Below are 27,982 nucleotides of genomic sequence, written 5' to 3'. Positions count from 1 at the left end.
TTTGGCCAGTGAAAAGGCCTGTTTCGTTGTGTGTCTGAAACTTTATCTCAACACTGTTTGCACTTCTGTTCATTCCAGTGGATAACATCTTTAGACTTTGGCTGCTTATAGCAGTAGCATGTTTTGTCTGGAGTTTTAAGGGATAAGAACATGGCTCATAAAACATCTGTGTCACGAAAAAGGCTTGAACCTGCAGCCCTCTAGACATGGATAAAGCACTCTCGCTGTTACTCAATACTCCTGGCCCAGAATCAGAGCCACATGTCCTGACCGTTTCCCAAGTCCTGAGTCAAGGGCATTCAACTGGATAGCAGTGTGGTGTAGTGGTAAGAAGCAGCACTCAAAGAACTTGAAGGGTTCCAGGGTTCCAAAGGTTTTCATTCAAAATCCTAGGTATCCCACTGCCGTTGTACTCTTGGGCAAGGTACAGAAGCTAAATCACCTCAGTGAATATCCAGATGTATAAATGGAAATTGTCAAAAAATGGGAGACTACTTAAGTTGTACTGGATAAGAGTTTCTGCTGAGCAAATGTGATCTAGCCATATTTGGCCAGGTTCACTACCATACCTTCTCATTACCACTGCTGCTTAAATGCTGCTTAGTGAACTCACAGTCTAGTCCATCTGTCCCATTTGTTTCGGAGTTTCACCGCCTCAGGGAACATTCATTACCAGTTTAGGTTTGAGCCTCTGTCTAAGGTCTGAGGCTTGAACATGGAGGTGAAGCCCTGGCTCTTCCTACCCTTGCCAAAATGCCCTTGCTGCATGTGAGCTGGCTGATGGCCAAACCCTACTGATCCGCCCAGGTGTTGGCCACAGGTTTGCCCCTGTGTCTTGTAGTCAGTTCTGCGTGGGTTTTCTGTTTATGCAGCGCTGTGTATTTTTCGAGGAATAAGGATAATATCAGCCATGGCATGCTGTGATGAATTGATACAGACAGTTGTTACGTACATGTTGCTACCTGTGTCAGTCCAACAAGCCTGAAACCTTTTTTAAAGCATAGCATGGAGCTTGCCTCTGAACAGGTCTCCGTGTGTCCTCTTGAAATCAGAATCGGCTTCAGTAGCTGTTCTGTGGTACACAGAACTTCCCTCCATTTGAGGCTCAAATGTGTAAAGGTTTTGTTACTCTGAATTTAGGCTGTTAGTGTCAAATGGCCTCCACAGCTGGGTCAAGGCAGTGGCTGAAAAGCTCTTGTCAGATTCTACTTGCATCTGGGGCAGTCACATTGAGGGGCTTTTCATTTGGACAAAGCAGGAGGTCCAAAGCAAAAAATGAGGCAACATTTGCGTAAAAGGAAGCCTACAACTATTTTAACCACGCATAGGCCTGTGGGATAAATCCCTGCTGGTTAACCACTGAATATGTGTGTATTATGGGATGTGTGAGAATGATTTAGGCTAATGGGAAAAGAGTGAAAAGAGGCTGAAAGGAAGACTGTGCTACAGGTTCCATATGAGGATTACAAGAGGGGCCAGTATGGAGTCCAGGCTGTTGATTGGTTAAAAAATAATATTTTGAGGATTGGGTTTGAAGGTTTGGTAGAGGTTTAGGTTTTTCTGGGAGCTTCCTGACATTGGTGGTCGAGTTGATAGCTTCCCCCGACATGCGGCCTAATTCTCTGTGAATTACGAATGCACCGTCCTCTGCTGCTTTTTTGAGAAACCACTACAGGAAGGGTCCAGGTTATCAAAGGAAAGCAGTGGGTGCACCTATCAGTGCTAATAATCAGGAGAATACATGTCACTGAGTCACAGGGGGGTTTGGATTATGAAAAATGCTGCATCACATGGTTACTCTATTGATACTCTTTGTAACATAGACCTTTGGATGCACCAGGTGATCAATGATGTTATAGTCATGTTATAATAATCATGTGGTTGCAGCACAGGATAGTCCTATGTAAAATCTGGAACAATAACTAGAGCTGGGAGTACACGTTTTATTTAGAAGCTTTGAATAATGTGTGTGTGCTTGCACTAAGAACTCAGATATGCCTTCTGTTGACATTAAGCAGGTAAAATGGTGATTCTATGACGATTCACTATCCTATTTAGTTGAAACTCCAGTAGAGGTTGTTTTCTCACCATAAATGGTAAACGCTTGTATTAGGATTCTGATGAGCAGTTGCTGTTTGGTCACTAGAAGTATTCAATGATAGGATGTCACTGGGCAGCAATTAATACCTGATATGGGAGCATATTGTGAAGCTGCTGAATGAAGTGATTAATGTTGACACTGGAATTGTGTTGCAGCAATTAAAAAGGTCAATGTCCCATTTCTCACACTGCCTCCTTTGTCTATGCAAAATCTAGAGACAGTAGTTATCCCAAGGAAACCCAGAGTAATTATCCCCTAGCAATTCCTGGTAAGCTGGACCAGAACCTGCAGTCACAGTTGGGTTCACCTGCCTCAGTTCCTGCATTAACTCCTTAGACACATCATCCCTTTCAACCAAAAATCCCGAGCCATCAGAAGCACTGCAGGCCCCGAGATTGTTGAATTATGGGATTTACCGCCCTTGCATGTTAATGACACAGGATTCTTATTGTATAAACGGGCAGATTTAAAGCTTTCCTTCGCTGCAAACACACGGGCCTGCCTGGATCGGGAGAGCTGGCAAAACAGCGGGAAGAGGGAATGTATATATGTGCAATGGAACATGTATCCCAGGATTTTAAGGCGAAGGGTTTCTGAACCGCAAGCTGAAGACAGCAATTCTGCAAAAACAAACAGCTGCACAGCTGCGACGGACAGAGAGAGGGACAGGCCAGAGGTGGAGGCAGGAAACGTGCGTCTGTCAGCAGGGAAGGCTTGCCTTGGCGGAGTGTTGTCAGTGCCAGTCTTTCCCTTTTGTGCTTTGAAGCAGGCTTTCGAGTGTTTCATTCCAGACCCCCCCCTCACCTCCCTGTCCCCCCCCGCCTTCAGCTAACGCCCGATGTCCTTGAGCCTCTCCCATATGGACATTCTCACAACATTACAGCAATGTTGCAAAAATGTCACACACCGGCCAGACGTCCCCCTCCCGGCATATCTGGGGCAGGAGTGGTGCGCTCTTTAGTGAGTGGGTTTTGGACAGGATTTCCTCCTGGCCTCTGACTTCTAAAATGTCAGCGTTTGAGATCCTTCATTGTTCCACTTTGAATGAAAGTGCTTTGTTAATGAGCGAGGAGAAGCCTATTACTACTGAAAGGACCTGGAAAAAATATTACACTAGCGCTTTACTTTCCTTTAGGAAATATGCTGACCAGTAAATCTGTCAGGCTTGTAACAATATAGTATTGTTTTAACTTTCTTGCTGTATGCTTTACCTATGCAATGAAAAGGGCAAGTGTGCAGAAGGATTGAAACATTGTGTGTGTGGATTTCTGTGGATGAGTTAATGAGTTGTATGGAGGTTAATGAGGGCCAGTATCTTTGTGAATGAACCTAGTTTTTCTACATGAAGTGAGAATTACTTGCAACTCTGATGTGTCAGACTGTGTGTGTGAATGAGTTCGTGTTTTTATGTGTTGGTGTGTGTGAGTGTGTGGTTGTATGTGGGTGTGTGTGGTCATGTGTTGGCATGTGTGTTTGTTTGTTTGTATGTGTGTGTGCAGGGGTGTGAGTTTGTATTTGTATGGGCATGCATATGTGCACGTATTCATGTATGTGTGTGTTTGGACGTGTGTTTGTGTGTGTGTGTGTGTGTGTGTGTGTGTGTGTGTGTGCCACTGTGAGTGACTGATCACTCCAGCTGGTTTCCGTGGGGACGCAGTGACCGGGACTTCCTGTTTTTCCTGACAGTGCCTTGCTGGAGGAGGATGCTGGCCTGGATGATGGACACTCCGGGGACGAGGAAGTGGCGGGCAGCTCTGACGAGGACGGAGATGACAGCTCCGCCTCCAGCAAGGGATACAGGGAACCTTCCGGGGACAGGCAGGTGTGTCACACATGGCCAGCACTCCAACTGGACCATTGCTTATTCAGGAGGATATTTCCTATGGAGTATTTTCAACAGAAATCGATTACCACTTTCCGCTTCACTGTCTGATCTAGCAAGTCTGTATCTATGGGCATGATTCAGTGCTTGTGTGAATGTGGGGGAATATGTTGATTGTTGGTGAAACGGCTCTAGTCTTTGTGTTTCTATGATCAATCCTGCCATTGAGCATGGAGTCTGGGGTTGAAGGTCAGTTGACAGGTTTTGGCCTTGACTCCTGCCCAGGTGACCCAAGCAGTGGTTTCTACAGGGCACACTTGTGCACCGTTTCCCATTGATTTCATTTGAAGGTAGTGCACTACCAAGGACATAGGGCACGTTTTTGTTTCCCAAGTGTTTGTATCATAAAATGTGATGTGTTTACTATGACTGTTTACAATATTTATTTAACAGTCCTTATTTAACAGATGGTGTTTCTCTGAAGTGACTTACACTGTCATCACACCAAAATACTTTAAAATGGGGAACAACAATAGAGATTAGATTATGTTATGAGTGTTTCCTGGCCCTGACACAGCTCCTTTACACACAGTGACTGGCCATGTAAAGTCATGTATGACTCTGTACTGATAGAGAGATTGTGATTGCTCATTGTGATCAGCTGACAAAGTCATAGAGGTCATATGAGAAGTGTCTTCTTGCCGGGTGTTTGTTTCCTCTTCTGAGGCATGAGATGCTTGGCTGACAGCAGGGGGGTGTTGTGTACCAGGTCATGATATCATCCTGCCAGTGGGGTGGAGGGGGCGTGGCCTCACCCTGTCACTCATCCTGTGCCAGAATGAAAATAACCAATGTTGCGCAAAGTTTGTTTGAAACAGGTCTTAACGTGCTTGCATTTGGAAGATTGAGGGATTACCGTTAGGGAACTCCTTTGCCACATCAATGCCTTAATGACTGTGCCCCTGCTATGTAACAGCACATGCTGCTCCTGCACAGTTAACCAGTAATGTCGGGAGCTTGGACCTCCTCCTGTTAGGTGCCAAGCTGCACACCCTTAGAACGGATTATTTAATTGACATGTGTGCAGCAGTTGAGGAACTCTTTGCATCCTCACACAATCACAGCTCAATAAAAATGGGCATTATCCAATATATTTAATACACATTACATTATGATATTGTCATATATATACCCAGCTCTTCCTGTGTTGCTCTCAGTGTAGTGACAAAAATGCAAAGAATTTTCTTCCTGGTACTGTTCATTCAACTTTTCTTTTAGGGAAAAAAGCAAAAACAATAGAAGAAAAATGACCTACATTCCTCTGAGCCTGGTTTGGTCATGCTATCAGATCAGGCAGTGAACTAAGAGACCCCGCCCCTTTCTTGGGCGGGGCTTCACCAGGGTGTGATGTAAACACTGCAGAACACCCCCAGCCATGCCGAGGTGCAGCTGGAGCCAGGCGAGTGTAAACCAGATGTTAGTGTGCCGCTGATGGGCCTATTCTGTGGGCTACCTGCTCCATTATCCGCTGCTGTGTTTACCTCACCGTCTCTTCACTCTGAGTGCAGGCTGTTGGGTACGAACAGCGGTGTGTCCTTATTTGAGAAACCTGAGACACAGGAAGAAGTGAATCTTGGAGTAAGAAGTGCAGGGGCTGCTTTTGTCATGTGGTTAGGGCTTTGTTGTGTTACTCAGTCCTTTTTTTTTTAATTCTGCACCTCAAATCCAAGCCGTGTCTTTCGTCATATGGCCCTATCTACATGCAGACATAGACACACACACACACACGCACGCACGCACACACACTTTTGTGCAGGTGCACACAGACAAAGACACATACACATACAAACACATAAATATGTATGCACACGTACGTATTTATGTGTTTGTACAAAAAAAACTGACGAGTATAGTGGTAAACTGGTTTTGACGTCAGCAGGTAGCAGGAGTCTTTTAACCCTCATATTATGTTTGGGGTCCTGGAGACCCCAGGGCTTGTTTATTTATAGAAAAAACATACTTAACATATTTTGTTCACCTTGATATTCAATGACTTTTCCTAATTTACTAAGAAATAATGAAGATGATTTGGACTTGACAACTTTCAGACGGCTCCTATAAAGAAACTCACACTAATTATGTTTGGGGTCTCAGAGACCCCAATAATAAAACATGATACTATCATTGACACAGAATTTCTAATATACCCAGAAAACCCTCCCCCAACTCTCTCTCTGTCTGTCTGTCTCTCTCTCGCTCTCTCTCTCTCACACACACACACACACACACATCCGCGCGCATGCGCCTGCATGCGGTTTTTTTTTTTTTTTTTGTAGTGGCTATCCCTCCCCCACTCTCTCACTCAGAACGTTGAAAAATTGTCACATTATGCTGAATTCTCATGGGGGGTTCCTCCAATAGTCTACTATTAGACACCTGAAAAGAACCAGGGTATGAGGGTAGTACTGGATATGACTAATGGTCTATCTGGACATAATGTGACTTGTGATAACCTTTTTACTTCCTACACTTAAGGGGAAGAGCTGCTGAAAAGAAAGATCACAATGTTGGGGACAATAAGAAAAAACAAACCAGAGCTTCCAAAAGAGCTTGTTGAAACAAAGAACAGAAAGGTGGCATCATCTATGTTTGCCTTCACTGAAACAGCTGCACTTGTCTCCTGTTGCCCCAAGAAAAATAAAAATGTCCTATTGCTGAGCACAATGCATAAAGATGCATCTGTGAGTGACAGAGAGGATAGGAAGCCTGAAATGGTTTTGGATTATAATAACACCAAAGGAGGGGTAGATAATCTGGACAAAGTAATTGCCACCTATAGCTGTCGATGAAAGACTGCCTGCTGGCCTCAGGTCATTTTTTACACCATCATTGATGTCAGTGCATACAATGCTTTTGTACTTTGGAGTGAAATCAACAATAGCTGGTACAGTAGCAAAGGAAACCGGAGAAGAATATTCTTGGAGCAGCTGGGTCGTGACTTGATAAAACCTCATATAGAGAGGCGAGAGCATCTAGCCAGATCAGATCCTGCTGCATCCACAGTCCTGCAGATTCAAAATCAGCCTGAAGCCACCAGTGCTCCTATAGCAACTGGTAAACGTGGAAGGTGCCAGGTCTGCACAAAAAGAAATGACTCCAAGACTCGTGTGCAGTGTATGAAATGTCATAAATACCTATGTTCAGCAACACACTCAGACTGTCTGTCCAACTTGCATGAAGTGAGGAAAAAGGGGTCTGTATCTTATAGTCCTGTTGTGGAGGGTATTTGTTTATTGTATATAGTTTGTCTATATTTTTACTAGGAAGGTTTTGGTGGTGTTATAGTCTAATTTCTGGCTTTTGGAGTAACGCATGTTCTATGTTTGATCTATGCTTGTCCTGTTGTGGAGGGCATTTGTATTTTGTACATAGTTTTAGCATTTTACTAGGAAGACTTTGATGGTAATATACTGTTATTTTTGTGTTTTGGGGAAACATATGTTCTATGCCTATGCCTATCATTTTATGGTAGTTTAAAAATTCAATCTGTATACACAAGCCTACTTTTAGGACAAAAGCAAGTAAATTTTGGCTTTTGTGGGTTTAAATAAGTAAAGGAGATGTTGTGGGAAAGGGGAAACATATTGTTAAGTTAGTTATAAAAGTAATTTTCAAATTATTATATATAACAATGATGGGGTCTGTGAGACCCCAAACAATTGGAACGTTAAGTCAATTTGAACAGAATATGAGGGTTAAGCTGTTTTCGCACATGAACTCCGGACAAATGTCTGGAGAATCGGGTCTGGAAATTGGCCACAATTGCCACATGTAGCACACAACAGGAGATTGTCCATGACAGATGCTTTCTCACCTACAGGAAATATTCCGCTTTGGTTTAGGCGGGGGGTGGCACCTGAGTAGAGCATGCAAGAGACAGGACATGACGCAAAAAGTACGCTGCAGAAATAGCAGTGGCTGAATTCGAGGAGCTCCGACTACTGTGGACCTATAACAAATACTTACACCTGCATTACCCTTCAGTTGTAGACTTACTGTATCTAAAGATATAACATTAAAAATGCCCACATACTTGGTTGTGAGAAGTCCTATCCATACCGTAGATAATCACATCAAGGAAACTGCAGTGGCTTCAACCATTTTCCAGACATGCATCTACAGGCCCATGTATTAAGACAAGTGAAGACACAAACCTGAATTTGATCAGTTTTGTATTTTTTGATTTTTGTACAGATTATCATTCAAGAATTTTATTTGGACTGTGCAAAACAACAGTTTAACATATATTATTTTCTCATTCTTTAGAATAAAACAACTATTTTAAGAAAAACAATATATATATGAAAACTGCATTTGATGGACTCTGATAAGCTTCTTGAATCCCTTTCTGCTTGTTCTAATGGGTGATTATTGTTTCAAATGATGAAACAGGTTCATGGTGTTGCCTGCCTTTGATGGCACGTGCCTTCAGCAAAGTTTGCAGTGCACGTTGCTCTGATTTTTTGTTGGATTGTAAATAGCCAAAATATCTCCAAACTACTGAAGTTGAGTGATCTTTCTTGTCGACTTCATCTTTCGAGCTGGTCATGGGCACTGCTTTTTCTTCAGTGTGGCTCATTTCGCTTATTTTGCTTATTCCGCTCCAACTACAAGCCTGTCAGCCAATCTGTCTAAACAATACCACATGCCGGCCTGAATTTGTACCTCTCAACGTGCAATCTAACTTGCGCAGTGCATAGGCCTACTTCTATTCCTGCGACATGATTGGCAGGTCGTGATTCATTTCTGTGAATGCTATGTAAGCATGGAAAGTAATTAAATCGAACATTTGTTATATTTCTATCGAGGAAAATTATATTGTGATAATTACTGTTATCGTTTTATCGCCCAGCCCTACTTTTGAATAAAACCGACCTGGTACTATGAAAGAATTTCAATCAGCGCTGTCAGGTGTATCGTAGCAATGCTGACAGTGCTTAAGCGCATTCTCTGTTTGGATAGTGGAACATAACATGACAGACAAGCTGAGGGAGAGCAGCAGGATTTCCTTCTATCTCATACAAATCTCCTTAATAGTCTAACCTGTAATATTTCTCTCCCATGGATTTGCACTGAATTGATTCTCAAAATTACGGAATAAAATGCGTCCCGTATCAGTTCAATACGGAACACGTCTTTTAGTTTCCAATTACGGGATGATTCTGTATTTTACGGGACAGTTGGCAACCCTACTGACAGCACAACTCTTCGCTATTACTATTAGGCTACTGGGGATCCGTTGATATGTGGCTAAACTGCTGCCTAGCTGCTAACTCTAGGTAAAATTACTAGCCTGCAGATTCCCCGTACAATCATATGGTCTTCCCCGAATTGGACACGTTAGCTTTACATTTTTTTAATTGTAGTCGCACAGAATGGTTACTGCAGACAGATATTATTTAATATACATCTAAAAGATCATGGGGATGATCTATGCGGGGGATCCGCATGGATCACAGATCAACGTCTGTTACACCACTATTAATTATATATTTATTATAACAGGAAGGTAAGCTTTTGTTGTTCACTATGTAATGTTAGGTCACCAGTTCACTTATCTCACTATACCTATCGCTATAAGCTACAGCTTAGCTAGCTACTAACCCGATAATAAACTACTAACCAACATTAATCAGTAATCATTGTAAGAGACACGTTTTGGCAGTATAGCTATAGCTAACTATCTCTTTAACGATCATTGGACTCAAAATGTATTTAGACGTATCCGCAACATCAACGAAAGAGTGGAAAGAAATATACAGGCAAGCAGAACAAAGCAGATGTTTGTATTCTTCTGGTTTCGCGCCAGTCGCATGATAGAAATGTCAACACGCCCACTCGCTCGCTGTGCACTCTCTGGAAAATTACCTGCTGTATTCACACATGGACTCACTCCGATGTGAGACGGACTTTGTACTAGGGAGCTGGCAGAACGAAGTCCGTCTCATGTCCAGTCCGACTGATTCGGACGTTTGCGTTTTCACACACAGCTCCTCCGGCTAATGGCTAGATAAGTTTCAAAGGGGTTTCACAGTCTGCCTGCCTGCTGGTGTCAGAGTGACACCGATGTCCAAATACAGACGCAGGGTATGTTCCATCTCATCAAGACCAGTGGCTTTAAGAGGGGGCGTGTATGTGTGTGTGTTGGGGGGAGAGCAAAAGTTGGGGGGGGGGGGGGGGGGGGGGGGGGAATGAAAGAGTGGGACAAACATAAAGACAGACTAAGTGAGAGAGGGAAAGAGAGACAGAGTGAAAGAAGGAGAGATACCGAGGTGCAGAGAAAGCAAGAGCGAGGGGACTTTTGTCCTGTCTCCCTACTCCCACACACACACACACACACACCCACACCGATGCGCACTTACACACACTCTGCCTGTTGGGGTCTTGCTCGGATCACTACAGATCACACCCCCTGCGTTACTGACTGTGTTTCGTGGACAGTAAGATGGTCGGCTTCAGTGACATTGTAAGTCGGCTGCCCCCAGATGTTCGTACTCGTCTGGGAACGAATGTTCAGAGTTTAAGCTAGGCGTCAATATTAATGGGCATTTCTCTTTCTGTGCCAGCAAGATGCGGGGGTCAAGAAGACCAAGGTGGCCCACATCGCCGCTGAGATTGTGAGCTCGGAGAAAGTGTGAGTGTCTGTTATTCTTTTTGGATGACTCCTCAAATCTTTCAGCTGTCAGGTGAAATACAATATTATTGCATATTTCTCATTTATGCATCCCCTCCCCACCCTGCTCTCTTCCCTCTACAGATTTGTGGATGTTCTCAAGATGCTTCATATCGTAAGTATTTTCCTTTTCGTGTTTAAAATGACCTGCTGTGACATTGTGATCAACATGTGTTATCGACAGTGCTCATTAAAATAATTTCATAGCAGAAGGTTGCTCCTTTAAAGATGTGTCAGTCCAATGACGAACTGTGGGATTTAACTGGGCATGTAAGATTAAGGAGATCATGCATGCTAGGTAAAGTATGACCTCACACCCATCTGTTGAGTGGGCATTGATAACAGAAGGTGTGTTTGTCTCAGGACACAAAGCATCGATTGCATGACGTTATCACAAAGGACAGAGCCTCCGTTGAAATACTGCCCCTACTCAGCAGTCTTGAGGTCAATTTTGAAAGACTACTCTTACCTCAACCGTCAAACTCAGTGGTCACGGTCGAAAGTCCCCCCCCCCCCCTCCCCCTTAATGTTGAACTCAGCAGTCATGGTCGAAAGCTGCTTCCGGCTCCTAAATTGTATACATTTGCAGGCTGTTTGCCAGTTGGGTGAAAGGGTTCAGTGGCGACAGGGTTCAGATGTCTTAATTCTGGCCTAAGAGGCCGTGGCAGGTGTTGCGGATGTGTGGGAATTCTAATGAGTTGGTAGACAGTAAGGGGTGTGTGAAGGATCTGGGGGAGGTGGCTGTGTTGATGGATGCGTGCTGCAGCTTTTTTTGGGGTGGTGAATGGGGGTTGTACCTGATACCACTTGTTTCAGAGCTCTAATTAAAGCTCTCCTTTGGGAATTTTAGGTGGGTCACCCCTCCCTGAAAGCCATTACTTAAAACACTGTGTCTTCAGAGAGGACCTTGGAGAGCCTTTGTTTGGTTTGCGAGAATTGAACCCGTGTTTGTGAGCTGTGATTTTTGGTGGGGCTGTGGGATGGGGGGGGGGGTGTCAAAGTTTTATTTCCTGATACCATTTCCAGGGGTTTGACTTTGCTTTAGAGAGCAGTGTTCAGCTTCAGTGGAAACAAAAACACATCTTAACCCTTTCATACGTGACTTATTTTATGATATGTAGCGCGCGTTACGTTACATGGTTTGTTGTTTTCGTTAACGTTAGCTTTTCAAAGTTTTCACAGCCGCATGTGCTTTACTTTGTAATCTTAAATCACTGTTTCCTCAAAGCTAACGTTAGCTAGAATTTTTCCAATCTAGTGTTTTAATCACACTGGTTTGACCTTACACGTGAAAGGGTTAATGCACAGGCCACACACACTGGCATACATTCATACACACTGATACACTCTCACACTAATGCACACACACACACACACACACTCACACACACAGGCAGGAGCAGACAGCGACCCCACCTGTGCGGAGGCCTCGTGCTGATGCTCAGTATGGCCGGCAGTGGAATCTCGAGGGCTTTTTTGGGATTCTGGCCCCAGCTGAGACAAGGGCTCTCCTTTAAATCAAGGGCATGGCCACACAGGCCCCAGAGCAGGAGCCCCTGGGAGAACAACTCACTCCCGCTGTGGAAAATGTGCTTCACTAATCTGCTGCTGAGGGAGCGTGAGGAAACCCAGTCATCTGCCCCGAGAAGCATGCGTTTCTGTGTCCCACACTCCCGGCTTTCCTCATGCTGCTAATCACAGCACCAGAGAGCGCGGGGAAAGCAGGCTGGGTTCCACTCAGGAGCAAGAGCTCCGCGCCAGGCGTTTCAGATAGACCCCTTCAGTGAGGGAATCTGGCAACCCTGTGTTTCTGCGGGTCAGCCGTTTACACCTGTGAGCATGACCCTGTGGGCCGCGGGTCCAGGTCATTTCACAGATTTACAGCTCCTCCCTGTCACCCCTCCGCAGCACCACAGAGCAAGATCAATCAACTGGTCCAACTGTATTTGTGGTTGCATATTTTTACAGTTGGATTGTACAGCACTTACCATAGTGGTTTTCCACTATAGTGGTTTTACACTGAAAAACCAGACAACCCAGAGCTCATTGGGAAAAACTGGGAAATTGTTCCAGCAACAGGGATTAGATTGGGTCTGTGGCCCTGAGGTTGGCTGGCAGCACAAAGGTTCAGCACAAACCACACAGCACGTCTAATGTGGGATTTGAACCCACGACCCTCTGAGCATTAGTGTAGACCCATAACCACTGCTCCCCCCTGCTGTAATTGGAGCTGCAGTGGGGCCAGTTTTCTCCTGCTCTGCCACACTTACCTAAATTTCAGCTGAAATCTACATTTTTTTGAAAAGGGGTTGTGTATGTTGCATGATCAGGTTTGTGTGTGCGGTATTTTGTGTCTGTGTGTGAACCAGGCTCTGTCATGTGTGTTTGAGAGCCACGCCTCTCCTGGAACAGACAGTCTGTTTTTAGACCGCTTGTGGTTCCAGAAACTCCTCACAAGCACCCAGATGGTTGGCATTCCTGTTGGTCTGACTTTTCCTGTTTGCTGCTACAGCAGCACACAGCTCTTCCATAATGCCTGCTGCCTGGATGCCACTTCACAGACACATAGGGCAGCACTTAACTCAAACTGCCCGAGTGGGTATGCAGTTGTACAAATGGATAATGTGTAAAAATAGTAAGCTATGCAAGTTGCTCTGGACAGGAGCGTCTGCTAATGAAACACAATGTAACATAATGGACGAACCAGAAGAACCTTTGGACTGGTCCAAGACTGGACATGTGACCTCACCTTTGTTCCAACCAATCAGAGACCACTCACAGAAAGTGGATGGTGCTTACATTGGAAAGAAAAGGGCACATCACTGTATTTAGATTTTATAGCTGCTGATAGGCGTTATGTATTCCATAAGAGATGTTTTTCAAGGTGAGTGCTGTTCCTCCCTTGGGGCCATGTGCCTCTGACGGTCGTCTGAAGGAAGTCTGAGCGATGGAAAGAGTGCGTGTGGAACCTCCTGACCTCTGCCTGGAGAGGCTCACAGTCACGGCCCAGGCCGGCAGCTATTTTCGCCCCTCCAGCGTGACGGCAGAGAGGAAGTGTGAGAGATAGAGCGATCATGGTCAGTGGGGGTACTGAGTCACCGCGCTGGGTTCCATTCACAGAAACATGTGGAAGGTCACAGACACTCGCAGGTTGAATGCACTATGAAACTGGGCAGAGGGAGAGGGGGTGTTTATCTATAGGTCCATCAGTTATACATCTTGAAACGTGAGGATCAGCAGTACACATGGAGCTAGGCTAAGACCTATGGGTTCCTGTCCAATCACAGCTCTTCCTGTAAAACCTGTACATTCCTGCCCAATCACAGCTCATTCCTGTTAAACCTGCACGAAAGCTCCGTGGTTTCATAGGATGTGTAGTGTTTAGCCCATGGTTGTACTAGCATATAAGAAAAAAAAATAAATTATGTAAAATTTAGCGCAAAACAATTACAATAAACAATATAAGTCGCAAGTTGGGATCACAATATGTAATCCGGAAATCGATGGTAAACCATGAATAACTAGAAGTACTTTTAAAGTGCGTTTTAAAAAATGTCTATGACTAAAATGAATGGGGAATTTTAATTTCGACACTAGTGTGACGTAGCCACCTTGGTACTCGGCCAGCTACATCGCTAACAGTGTACATACTGCTGTTGTTATGGCAACAAAAGACGCTTTCAACTGCTTTTTGGAGCAAACGCTGCCAACGTTTCTTTTTTTTTTTACTTGAAAAAATGCTCTGGCCAGTGTTTTTCATCAAAAAAGACGCTACGCGTGAACACAGCCTAAATAAGCAGCTCCACATTGTTCCACAGGGTTATACATCAATTGCGAGTTGCTGCCAGTCATGACAACACAAGCTAGCCATGTATGCTGTTGTCACTAGTTGTGCCAGGCCTTTGCTCACCATTATTCCCCTCCCACTGTAGTCAACGTTTACCATGGCTACTGTGCCATTTGAGAGTCACCTCTTCCCTGTGCATCAGACAAAGATCCACCTGGGATTGAAATGTTTTCCTGTGGGCACTGCCAGAATAAACAGGACATTGTGTGAAATTTTGGCTTTTTTTCCATCAAGCACTTGAGGAGATGGGATGTTTGTATGTTTTCTTTGTGTTATATAGATTTGAGGATTAAACCTTGTTCTGGTTCAGTAGTCTATAATCCTTTAAACTGATTCTGAATCAGAGTCACAAGGTCACACTCAGTGGTTTGGGTGTGGGCAAGCTGATCTCAGATCTGCAATGATGTTGTCATCCCCCTGGCAGGATTTCCGGGACGCAGTGGCCAAGGCGTCCCGGCAGAGTGGGAAGCCCGTAATCGAGGAGCGTGTCCTGAACCAGATCCTGTACTACCTGCCCCAGCTGTATGAGCTGAACCGGGACCTGCTGAGGGAGCTGGAGGAGAGGGTGGCCCACTGGTACCAGAACCGCAGTCTGACCCCTTAACCACTTGCTCTGACTGGTCTTCCTCTGAGACCAGCTGCACCATCTCACAATCTGACAACATTAAATGATACCGCACACATCAGCTCACATTGACAATATAATCATACACAGCATGAAAGGACACCACACACATCCCCTAATACTGACCACAGAATCTAACACAGCATGAAACGATACCACAGACATCAAGTAATACTGAGTCATGCCAACAACAGAAACCAAACTACATGCTGGTCAAACACATGCACATATAGTAGTACATAACACTAACCAAAATCCACAGCATCAACTAATATACTAAATCATTTATATTCAGCCAGTTAAAGTGCGTTAATGTGCTGTAAATAAGAATCATGAAGCATACTGTCTTTGTGAATGACCTCCACCTTCTCTCTCTCACTCTCTCTCATTTGCCACTCTCTCTCTCATAGGAACGACCACCAGCGCCTGGCGGACATCTTTGTGAAGAAGGGGCCATACCTGAAGATGTACTCCACCTACATCCGCGAGTTCGACAGGAACGTGGCCCTGCTGGATGAGCAGTGCCGGAAGAACTCGGGGTTCGCCGGAGTTGTGCGGCAGTTCGAGGTGACCACTTTCAACCGACTGTGTGTGTGTGTGTGTGTGTGTGTGTGGCTTCAGCCATTGTGATGACAGGTGAGTGTAGCACTGTGTGAGTGCAGGCAGAATACTATTTCAGTCACTTGGAATCTGCCCTGAATGAGTACGTGGTTATCTGGTCATGTGAACTCACTCCCTAGGTAGAGCACACACAAAGCAATCACTATCCACAGCACTGGGAAACCAGCCAGTTGACAGTGTGACAAAGAATTCTCTCATAATGATGCAGTGTTTTTACATTATCAGTGTGACAGATTTTAAATGCGCACAGCGCCCTCATTCAGAAGGTCAAGGTTTGCCAGGTGTATTTTATTCAGACTTTGGTTTTAAAAACCTTTGGCGTTCCTTTTCATGCATTTCATTTTATACATGATTAGTTACACCTAAGTTTAACTAAAAGACACTAAGCCTAACAAAATGCCTTTTCGTTATGTGTAACAACATTACCATTTGTACAATAAGCCTGTGATATGAGTAAAAGTGAGGAGAATTTTAGTTGATTAATGATGTGTGGGTGTATGTTTTGTTCATTCATGATTTATGTAGTGTGTGTAGTACATCTAATGTATATGTACAAATCATATAAACTGTTCCAAATGAGTGTGAGTGTTTGTGTGTGTGTAATGATATATTCTGTTGCAGATGAGTCCTCGCTGTGCCAGTCTGGCTCTAAAGCACTACCTGCTGAAACCTGTTCAGAGGATCCCCCAGTACCAGCTCCTCCTCACAGGTGGGGAGCCATAATGACATCTGCCTGTTCTCTCAGATTGACACCCTTTGAATATAAGAAATGATGATGCAGTGTTTGACCAGTTACAACTTATAGGGTCACAGCAATTTTCAAAGCAAAACCTGACTTTATGGTTGGGATGTTGATGTGTAGGATGGTGGTCAACATGTCAGCTCTGGGTTTTACCTCCCCTGCACAGTACATCACCAGAGGAAACAGATTTTTTTTGCATGTTTGTTGGCAGCACAATAGCTGTGTATTAAGAGATGTCACAGCTTGCTGTTTGGAGTTTAGCTTTAAGTTTGTCTCTAGATGTTTTCTATAAAATAAGTTCAGAGTCATTGCCCAACCAAAACACAGTTTAAACGTAAACTGTCACTGTCAACAAGAAAGCTGCAGTGCCATCTAATGGAAGCATGACCCAACTGCAGGGAGCTATGGAATTTTGCTGTATTCTGAGTAGCACAGTGCGTTTAGTCCAATTAAGGAGTGTGATACAAATCAGATCTGGTGACACAGCAACCTCCTACCGCTAAGAGGTTCATGTCTCATGAGCTGAATGGAGCCTGTGCCTGTTCAGAAATGTCCACAATGTCTCCTGCGTTACTCTGATATAAGTATAGCCCATCCTGAAATTATGATTTGCAATGTCTGTGTTTATGTGTTTAATGTCTGTGTCCATCAGTGAAAACCTATATGAAATAGAATCACATATTTAATTGGCAATATGATATTCTACCCCTACTGCTTTGAAGTTGAAGTTGAACTTGATTTATTTGTTTTTTTGTTTTTCAGATTATTTGAAGAATCTTACTGAAGACTCATCTGACTATAAAGACACTCAAGGTGAAAACAGTGGTTCTTTTTGGTTTTTTGTATCCTGATTAGTCTGTCTGTGGCACTGTCAGTGGTACAGAAAGAGTCACCTGTTGAAATATTGTGTCAGTGGTACAGAGAGAGTCACTGTTACTGAAACGTTGTCAGTGGTACAGAGAGTCACTGTTACTGAAATGTTGTGTCAATGGTACAGGGAGAGTCACTCTTCTGTATCTGTGTGCACACAGCTGCCCTCAGTATAGTGAAGGAGGTGGCCAACCATGCCAACGACATCATGAAACAAGGGGTAAGACTTTATGGTAACACAGGCAACAATTTCTGCCCTTCTTTTAAAATCATCCCATCCTTGCTAAAAATGAGCTGCAGATTCAGTTTAGTTCATTTTCAATGTGCTATTAGTGGATATCATTGGAATTCAAACATGTACACACAGAAAAGTGCAGATTTGTGAATCCCAGCACTGCTGTCTCTCCATTCAGGATAACTTCCAGAAGCTGATGCAGGTGCAGTACAGTCTGAGCGGCTATCACGAGATCGTCCAGCCAGGCCGGGTGAGCACGACTGCCTGCCTGTTCTCATATGAACTTTCAATGTTCTGTCTCTAAGCACAGAATCACAAGCCTGCCCAGCAGACACATAGCACAGGATGCTTGCTTCTGATGCTAGCAAGGGTTGCCCTGTGTCTGTTTGGCCAGCTACCTTGCCAATTAGATATTCATGGTTCTGCCTTGGGGTGGTATTTAGATGTGATAGGATGATGTTTCACAGCCATGATCCAACCATAAGAGGTAAGCTGCACTTCCCTGCTCAGACACTTCTGTGATTGGCAGGTGGGTAACCAATATGGGATCAGCTACCACTGTGATATCAGTGAGGCAGGATGAGACTGGTGTCAAATAATGAAAATAGGTTGTTTCTTTTGAGAAATTAACAATGTTAACGTTAACAATGGTTGCCTGGCAGGTGTTCCTGAAGGAGGGCACTCTGATGAAACTGTCCCGAAAGGTCATGCAGCCCAGGATGTTCTTCCTGGTAAGACCACACCCATATCTCCCCACCCCCAGCAGAGAAATTGACTCAAAGTTTTGCTCACAATTTTATCTGGCAGTTTCTACTTGTTTGGGTATTTGAGTCAGTTGGATCCAACTATAATTCTGACCAGCATACATTTGCTCCAGTGTATATATGACATGTAAGCTTTCATGCTTCTTATATGGGAAAGAACACAATAGTCCCCCCCCCCCCCCCCCCCCAGTTTAATTAAATTAACGTTCACTATATGGAGATTTAAAAACTTGTGTATATGCAAACATAAGAACACTCACACCAGCGCAGTTTTTTGTAAATCACCTCAAATGGTCTGTTTACTTCTCATGAGTAATGGCTGCTGTATGCAAGTCCATTGTCAGAGTTACTCAACAGGTCAAAAATATGTTTGATTTTTGTAGAAGTACACTATGAAATATTGTATTCTGACTGGACAAAAACTCAGTCACAATTACCTGATATTTTAGAGTAACTTCAGATGTTATTCTGTGGAATTATATTTGAAATGGGACAAATACTCAATCCAATAGAGTAAACTAGACTATTTGCACATGAGTTCATCTCCTGCTTTTTCCATGTACCATCCTTGCAGTTGCTCTGTCGCTGTGTTGATGTGTCATTTACTCTCTCTGCCAGTTCAATGACATCCTGCTGTACACCACCCCCGTGCAGTCTGGTCAGTACAAACTCAACAGCATGCTGTCCCTGGCAGGGATGAAGGTGAGCCTCCATCACACTCATGGTTAACGCTCTGCTGCATCAACAAGAATCTCACTCGCATTACAGAAAATACATACATATCACAGTGCTGGAAACATTCACATACACAGGCTTCGTGATGTTTATTGATGAACTGTTCATAACCTTCTCTGGGCGGAGAGGAAGAGTGGGGATTCACTGCTGGTGACTGTAGCTGTTAAATATCCACTGTGTTTCTGTTGAGCATTCTGGTTTCACAAGTCTGCCCTTTATCACTTTTTCTCTAAATGTGCTGCTCTGTGTTAAAGCAAAATCAGGGTGCTGTCTCGGAGCACCTCGGTGTTGAACTGAGGGCCAATCAGAATTTATCCTTTCCCTTCACAGGTGAGCAAACCCAGCCAGGAGGCCTATCAAAACGAGCTGAACATTGAGAGTGTGGAGCGCTCCTTCATTCTGTCAGCCAGGTAAGGACCAATCACAGCGCTGATGTTGGCCTGGGGGTTGGGGAACACATCTCTAGACTCTGCAACCGCCCATGACCTCCCCCTGAGGCAGGAAGTGTGTGGGATGCAGATCCTATCTCCACTACACAGAGCGTAGTGTCCCAGCACTGAAGAATTCTGGGAGGGGTAGAGTGAGTGTGTGAGTGTGTCTGAGTGTGAATGTGTGAGTCTGTCTTGCCCCTGTGTGAATCTGTGTGATTTATATGTTTTGTGTGTGTGTTTGTTTCTGTGTTTGTTTGTCAGTGTGTGAGTGTGTATGAGTGTGTGTGTATGTGTTTGTTTGTCTGTGTGTCTGTCTGTGTGTGAGTGTGTATGAGTGTGTGGGGAACTCTGCCTGCTGCAGCTTTAATCTTCGGAAGTTCGTCTCCCCTCACAGCGATGAATTTTAAGTGGAGTAAAAGGATTTTATCAGATCAGGTCACACTGTGCTTTTTAGCCTCGGGTCTCCTGATATGTGAAGTCTTGCCAGCTGCAGATTAATGGGAGAAAGAGGGTCTTTTTTTGCTTCATTGTTCCAGATCTCTGTCACTTTTCCTTCTCCCACTCTGAAAAGAATAAAGCTTAACTGTGTTTGAAATATTAACTATCCAGCACTACATTTGTTGCAGATGAAGCCTCTTACAGTTGGAAGATTAAATTTGATTTAGAATTGTGGAAACATCTGCAGTTTTGCAGTCTTTTGATTTTTAAAGTAATACACTGTGTTGTTCCTCCCCTGTTAACGTTTCACACTTAATATGAATAATGGAACATCTAAAATCCATAATAATAAATTTAATGTTTACAGTAGAATTACAAGGGAAGGTTCTAGGACTGTAAGGACTGCATTTTACCTTACAGAGCTACTACACTAACAGCATTTTTAGGAAGTTGCCATTGGATATTAGGCATTGCTAGTTTTGATAGTTATGGTGTGCTTTGCAAGGTCTGTCTCTGCTGGTTTTTTAAGTGAAAACTGCTCTGATTTGCTTCTCATGAATATTCATAGGAGTATGTTAAACTAGCCCATCCATAGCTTTCTAAAAAATACAGTCAGAACTGGAACCTCCTTTTACTGACAATAACCTCTTAGTCAAGGAAATACAGAGGATGTAAAGGAATGCAGAAGCAGAATATCTGGTCAGTGCTTAGAATAACTGTGTTGACTTTCTCTGTCTCTTTCCCTCAGTTCAGCAACAGAGCGAGACGAATGGCTGGAAGCCATCAGCAAAGCTATAGATGACTATACCAGGAAGAAGATCACCTTCTTCTGCAGCAAGAGCCAGGAGGAGGTACTGACACGCCTGCCGTAAATAAGATGTAATTCCTGAATTATTGTGGGTGTACACATCTTCAAATGACCTTTTCCTACAGGGAACTGCTGAAGGTTTGCGCTTATCCTAAAGGGTGCAAAGGATTTGTTTTTGGAGCATAAATGTAACAGTCATCTTTTGTTATCTACATGTAATTTGTGATTGGAATTAATTGCATGTCCACAACTGAACACGAATTTAATATTTAAGCCCAGAATAGCCTGCGTGGTTGATTAGTAGTAGTTTTTGTTACCAAATATACATGTATGTTCATGGAACAGCCAAAGATATGAATGCTGTCATGCCATTGGCTCCACAGTAGGTGTGGACAGCACCTGGGCTCTGGTTACACAGAATATGTGTGGTTAACGTGGTGGCATAAGCCACTGAGCCGCAGGGGGTTTATTTTATGAGGTGTGCCATGGGTCTTGGGTCCATAGTCCAGGCAGAGTGTTACCACCCCGTCCTCACCCCCACTGTGAACCCCTGAACTGCTGAAGTTCTCAAACTTTTAATCAAATATATATAAACGTTAATGGGGCAAGAACAATTATTTGGTTCATTAAATGAATCAGTGGTATTAGTGCAATAAGTGATGAACCACTGAGAGGCATGATGGACCGATAATAGAACATTTCAGTAACATTTCATGGACGTGGGGAGTGGTTCTGCTGTGGTCGAGCGAGTCTGTTGTGCCAGAGGAGTGCGGTCAGCCTCTTCCCATTCCTGTGCAGGCGGGAGGGGCCGGTGAGGACAGCGGCGCCCCCCTGGGCTCCAAGGCGCCCATTTGGATCCCTGACCTGCGGACCACCATGTGCATGATCTGCACCTGCGAGTTCACCCTAACCTGGAGGAGACACCACTGCCGTGCTTGTGGGAAGGTGAGCAGACCCCCCTCCTTGCAGGCCTATATTAGAACCTAACATCCAACCAGTGTCAATCTGGGTCTTTAAAACAAACCTGTTTTATAAGATAGTTCACTTTCATTTGAGTTTACATTCATTGTCAAATATGAAGAAGATTGTTCTGCAGACTTTTTAAATATCTCATAAAACTATTAGAAGCAATAAAATGGCTGATTCTAAAATTAAATTACTTCTAATCTTGCCTCATGGCAGTTAAAGCTTCTAAGAGTTTTGTAAGTAGATCAGAAAACAGTCTAATCTCTCCTGTGGTCTCTTCATGTATCTACACTACTTTTCTGCCTGTGTGTGTGTGCACATTCCAGGTGGTGTGCCAGTCCTGCTCCTCGCACAAGCATTACCTGGAGTACCTAAAGAACCGGCCGGCCCGCGTGTGTGACTTCTGCTTCCTAAAGCTGCAGAGGAAGAGTACGATCTTATTCCCCTCTCCCACACATGCAGACATTGGAGAGCTCAGACGCAGGGTCCAACACACCCAGAGCGCTGCTGTGGTTCTGCTCGTAACCTGAAACCTTGCACATTGCTAGTGATATTCTGGGACTTGGATGGATCATGAGTATGGGTTCATGAGCCTATGGATTTGAATAAATAGTACTAGTTTAATTGTAGTCCTCGCTGAAATAGCTCAGTACACAAGGCTGTTTTTGCTGAAGTGAGTGTGTGCTGCTTGGAGTCGCATATACCCAGATACACTATATGGCCAAAAGTATGTGGACACCCCTCCTAATTATTGGGTTCAGGTGTTTCAGCCACACCAATTGTTAACAGGTGCATAAAATCAAGTACATAGCCATGCAATCTCCATAGACAAACCTTGGAAGTAGAATGGGTCGTACTGGAGAGCTCAGTGACTTTAAACGTGGCACTGTCATAGGATGCCATCTTTGCCACAAGTCAGTTTGTGAAATTTCTGCCCTGCTGCATCTACCCCGATCACCTGTAAGTGCTATTATTGTCAAGTGGAAGCGTCTAGGAGCAACAACAGCTCAGCCACAAAGCGGTAGACCACTCAGGGCCGCCAAGTGCTGAAGCGTGTAGCACATAGAAACCGCCTATCCTCTGTTGAATCACTCACTACAGAGTTCCAGACTGTTTCTGGCTGCAACATCAGCACAAGAACTGTGTGTCGGGAGCTTCGTGAAATGGGTTTCCATGGCTGAACAGCTGCATGCAAGCCCAACATCACTATGCTCAATGCCAAGCAACGGCTGGAGTGGTGCAAAGCACACCACCATTGGACTCTGGAGCAGTGGAAATGTGTTCTCTGGAGTGATGAATCATGCTTCACTATCCGGCAGTCTGATGGACGAATCTGGGTTTGGTGGATGCCAGGAGAGCGCTACCTACTGGAATGCACAGTGCATTAGTGCACAGTAGTGTAAAGTTTGGTGGAGGAGGGATAATGGTCTGGGGCTGTTTTTCAGGGTTTGGGCGAGGCCCCTTAGTTGCAGTGAAGGGGTAACATTAATGCTACAGCATGCAAAGACATTTTAGACAATTGTATGCTTCCAACTTTGCGGCAACAGTTTGGGGAAGGCCCTGTCCTGTTCCAGCATGACTGTGCTCCTGTGCACAAAGCAACATCCATAAAGACATGGTTTGACGAATTTGGTGTGGAGGAACTCCAGTGGCCTGCACAGAGCCCAACCCCATTGAGAACCTCTGGGATGAATTAGAACGCCGATTGCGAGCCAGGCCTTCTCGTCCAACGTCAGTGCTCTTTTGGCTGAATGGGCACAAATTCCCACAGACGCACTCCAATATCTTGTGGGAAGCCTTCCCAGAAGAGTGGAGGCTGTTATAGCTGCAAAGGGGGGGGAAACTCCATATTAATGCCCATGGTTTTGGAATGGGATGTCCAATAGGATGTCCAATAGGTGTGATGGTCAGGTGTCCACATACTTTTGGCCATATAGTGTAATATACACACAGGTAATAATGATAAAACATGCTATCACAGCTATCAGTGCTGATAGTCATCCAGCACGTTGTCGCCTTGCCAGGTGACCAGGCTGAGTCCCCCACCCCTTCCCCCAGTGCCAGGTCTCCCTCCGGGGCCTTCTCCTCCGTCCTCGGCTCCTCCAGAAAGCAGAAGAAGATCCCAGCAGCGCTCAAAGAGGTGAGAAACAACCTTATCCAGGTGTTACATTAATGCATAGCTGACTCTCTCTTACTGTCTGTCAGAGGTTAACTTTGTCTGAGGTAACACCTCTAGAATGGCATAGCCAGCCCCCCATACACATGCACAAAACCTGGAGCTGGAATATTCAAAAAAAAATTTACCTACCTGTATGCAAATGTCCTGTTGAACTCTTGTTTCAGGCTACAGCTGCTCTGGGTGTGAGTACCTGTAGGGCTGTGTAGTTCAACAATATAAAGCACGACTTTGAAAATAAACTGTTAATTTATACATCATTTATTATCAATCGCCCTGCATATAAATTCAAAAAAAGTGAAAATGGACATTGAGTGCATTTGGCAAATTGAAATTGCCCTGGTTTTCGAAGTGTGCATTTTTTGCACAGTCAGTGATTTACACTGTGTGGAGAATGGATGTAAATTTTGATGTCCATTTCCAGGTGTCTGCTAATACAGAGAATTCCTCCATGAGTGGCTACCTGCAAAGGTCAAAGGGGAACAAGAAGCAGTGGAAGAGGCTCTGGTTCGTCATCAAAAACAAAGTACTGTACACGTACGCTGCCAGCGAGGTGAGCTGTACTTTCTTTGTGTCTATAGCCAAACATTGACTAGTGAATGAGCAAATTAAAGGCATTTCACCCAATCAAGTTAAACATTGCCTGCAAACATGGGGGAGCAGGTGGGGGGGGGGAGGCTGTAAAATCTTAAAATGAAACCTGTACAAGTCACCCTGGACAGTAAATAACTGTGCCGCCCTGTGGCATGGTCTGCAGGATGTAGCAGCATTGGAGAGCCAGCCCCTGCTGGGCTTCTTCTTGCGGGAGGAGCGCTCCGAAGATGCGCAGAAAGTGCAGTTCAAGCTCTACCACAAAAACACGCTGTTCTACGTCTTCAAGGCCGATGACTCCCAGACTGCTCAGAGGTACGCTGTGTGCCGCACTCACCTCAGTGCGGCACCGTGGGCCGATGGGTCTGCTCACATTACTTAGGGTAACCCGCCAAACAGAAGAGCCTGTTAACACTGAAGTACAGCTGGTAAATGAAAAGAACAGCCTATGAATGTGATGGATGTGTGTGAATGAATGTGAATGACTGTTGAGAGTGGCTGCAGAGAACAGTTGTAGAGATGTTTGTACTATGAGTACATGAGTACATTCATTTGGTCACAGACAAGAGCATAAGTTTCATCTGAGCACTGAGGAGGAAACTGTTGTTACCAGTCACACAAATGCTGCAATGGTATAGTTAGTTAATTACTTTCTCTTGACATTGAGGAGGATATGCTTGCCACCATGCCTCCTAAACCTAATCTCATGGCTACACACTGTCTGGATTCTGTCTCACTTGTTAAAAACATTTACGCTATAACCTTGTGTGTGTGTGTGTGTGTGTGTGTGTGTGTGTGTTTTCTCTTTTCCTCAGATGGATTGATGCTTTCCAGGAAGCCATGGTCCTCTAACTGCTCCACCCCTATACTGACAAACTCGGCCACTGCCATGCAACGGGTTTCTTTCAGTAGCAACACTGTAGGCTGCCTCTCTCCCCTCTGTGATGCTAAAGTGTGCAGCAGTTTGCCACACCTAGTGGCCAGACCTTCGAGGATCCTTTCCTGTGCTACCATAGATTGATCATTCTGGGTGTAGACTAAAGTCCTCCAGATCTGCAGGAAAGCCATGGTGTTAGGTTAGCAAACCCACTTATTCTGTGCCTTGAGACCCAGCAGCACACTGGTTTGCTCTCCACAAGAGGAGACTGTGTGTATCGGTGCTATAGTTTGTGTTCATTTATGTACAGTGTACTTTTAAACAGCAGCAACAAATTGTCTAGTTGTATTCCATCACTGTTTTGATTCATCCCTTGAGGCCTTTATATCAGACGTTTCTGCTACAAAGGGATTTTTGTCAAGATGTAATGGTCACGTGTTATGGGTATGGGTCAAAGGTCAAGTCCAGAGCATGTCCGCGAAAGTGTTGCTGAAGGGGCGTCAGGTGACTGCATGTCCCATATGGTGCTGGTCTGAAAGAAATGGATCATGGAAGTTTTTCATCTGGTAAATTTGTCTTGCTGCACTGTACTGTGGGAGATTTTTGTATTCACAGTGGATGGTGAATACAGAGGGAGAATATAAGACTGTTCTATTCCAACACTCCTCAAACAGAACACGTTTAGGGAAAAAAATAGCATACTGACTGAGGTCCGTTTTAAATGTGTTGATTGAGAAAATAATGCAGGACTTTTAAAAAAATGTCAAATATGTAACGGAAAAAACTGGGAAAGCTGGAAATGTCTTCGTTTGTAATGTAATTACATGTAATATAAATATATATTTAAGCAATTTTTAGATATCGTCTGCTTTTATGTGGTAATTAAAACATTCAGCTCTGTAATTCCAGTACCCAATGTAAACCAACCTTCTAATCACAGTACTCTTTGTAATTCTCAGGGGTGGTGCATTACAAGTTGTTTAACTGCACTAGTGTGCTAACTGCTTTAGGTAATTCAGGGTGCTTCTCAATATGCTGATGGTATGCGAAAAAAAGTTAAGTTCTATGCACTCCATGGAAAACAAATAAACCCCCGTCCGTCTCTCTGTTGCTTAGGGCTAAGCACAGGTGATGAGTACCAGTTTTAGGCCTTAATGTCTTAACCAGGGATTAAAACCTGTAAATTTCCATCTTTAAACATGACAAAAACCACAAGGCCACTGAACTGGTCATTTGTATAAGGTTCATTTGTGAGATTGTACATTTTAAATGTATGAATCTGATAACTGTGAGAATTTTGTATTAACTGTTGGTAGTGATGGGAGGAAAGTAATGTTTAAAAAAAAAACTAAAACTTGTTATATGTAAGTAATACCTTTGTTACTTATTTCACGGCATAGCAAAATCACTAGGATGGGGTGTCCTGAAGAACCCTGATATCCCACACAAAGACAAAGTTTGGAAAACTGAGGTGCTTATGGGTGCTATGAAGGGTGGGTCACCAGTTCTGTCATCTACAAATCACTAAGGGTAAAATGTGTCAAGAATTCCCAGCTTGTTTTATGACATAATGGCACTAAATGAAATAAAATATGATTGTGGGATTTTTTCCTTTCATCTGACTGATATAAATGCACTGCTTACTGATTAATAACAGAAATATTTTCTGGTGTGAAGAATTTAAAATGTTCCTAAAAGCAATGCTGTATTCTAGCTTCATGTTGACAAAGCCTTTTGAAATAGAGTGGGGTGTAGATCATCCATGGATTATTTATAATGAATTTATAAGGAGTTTACATTGTACAGCTACAAGTTGGGTCACTCAAAATTGCACTGTTATGTCATAAAATGTGGATTATGGGAAATGGAATTTATTGCGGGGGGGGGGGGGAATTTGGTAGAAACCCACCACTGCATGTTCAGTACCACACCGTAACACCTGTACACGTTTCCACAGAACAATGTATAAACTTCGAATAAATAAATTAAATGTTTTGCTGTCTTGTTTGCCTGGTTTACCATCAAATTTCACTCTTAATCCGTCACAGATCAGTGTGCCAATATACACTATTTACTAGGATTGGTGATGGCATTGTAATTGTTTGTGAAGAATTTTGTATTTCCTCTTTTTCAACGTTTTCAGGTTGCTAGGAAACAGTCAACATTGTAGCTTTTATGAGTATGTCACTCCCGTTTCTGAAAAGATAGATGTTTTGCTGGTAAATACATTCTGGTATTCTTGCGTGGCCGTTTTCGTAACTGCCGTATGGTGAAGCAGAGGAATTCGCTAACATTGCGCTGCTTCGTTAGTATCGTATAAAACCACTTTAACCATCGTTTCTTTGACAAGTTGCATTACGTTTGCTATTTGTGCTATTATATTGATTCTATCATTACTATTCCCCTACATTTTATCACTTCATACAGTGGATTTGATAAGAGTAATTCAGTTTGCTAGTATTAAGTAGGCTACCTCAGCAATTCTTAGTGTATTAGCTTGTGTGTGCTCTGGACCATGCTGTAATAGTGATAGACACTGACATCTCTGGTTTGCATTTCCTACTTCGCTTCTAGTGCTCCTTGCCCTTATATGATTGATA

At 43.8% G+C, this 27,982-nt stretch overlaps 1 protein-coding gene across 1 annotated transcript in view; it reads left to right on the top strand.

Annotated features, from left to right (window-relative positions):
- fgd6 (FYVE, RhoGEF and PH domain containing 6) overlaps positions 1-25,855 on the top strand; it is a 41,025-nt gene extending 15,170 nt beyond the window's left edge. The window contains exons 3-21 of the mRNA XM_036517848.1: positions 3,788-3,923; positions 10,550-10,617; positions 10,741-10,771; positions 14,928-15,079; positions 15,539-15,695; positions 16,371-16,458; positions 17,254-17,304; positions 17,523-17,581; positions 17,775-17,846; positions 18,259-18,327; positions 18,979-19,062; positions 19,426-19,505; positions 20,713-20,815; positions 21,571-21,717; positions 22,065-22,167; positions 23,763-23,878; positions 24,339-24,467; positions 24,672-24,820; positions 25,321-25,855. Of these exons, the coding sequence (XP_036373741.1) occupies positions 3,788-3,923; positions 10,550-10,617; positions 10,741-10,771; positions 14,928-15,079; positions 15,539-15,695; positions 16,371-16,458; positions 17,254-17,304; positions 17,523-17,581; positions 17,775-17,846; positions 18,259-18,327; positions 18,979-19,062; positions 19,426-19,505; positions 20,713-20,815; positions 21,571-21,717; positions 22,065-22,167; positions 23,763-23,878; positions 24,339-24,467; positions 24,672-24,820; positions 25,321-25,357 (1,831 nt within the window). The 3' untranslated portion in view covers positions 25,358-25,855. The remainder of the gene's footprint in view (positions 1-3,787; positions 3,924-10,549; positions 10,618-10,740; positions 10,772-14,927; positions 15,080-15,538; positions 15,696-16,370; positions 16,459-17,253; positions 17,305-17,522; positions 17,582-17,774; positions 17,847-18,258; positions 18,328-18,978; positions 19,063-19,425; positions 19,506-20,712; positions 20,816-21,570; positions 21,718-22,064; positions 22,168-23,762; positions 23,879-24,338; positions 24,468-24,671; positions 24,821-25,320) is intronic.
- Positions 25,856-27,982: the final 2,127 nt, after the last annotated feature.

This window comes from Megalops cyprinoides, chromosome 23 (genome assembly GCF_013368585.1).
Source record: "Megalops cyprinoides isolate fMegCyp1 chromosome 23, fMegCyp1.pri, whole genome shotgun sequence".
Lineage (NCBI taxonomy): Eukaryota > Metazoa > Chordata > Actinopteri > Elopiformes > Megalopidae > Megalops > Megalops cyprinoides.
This window is presented reverse-complemented; position numbering and strand designations above follow the sequence as displayed.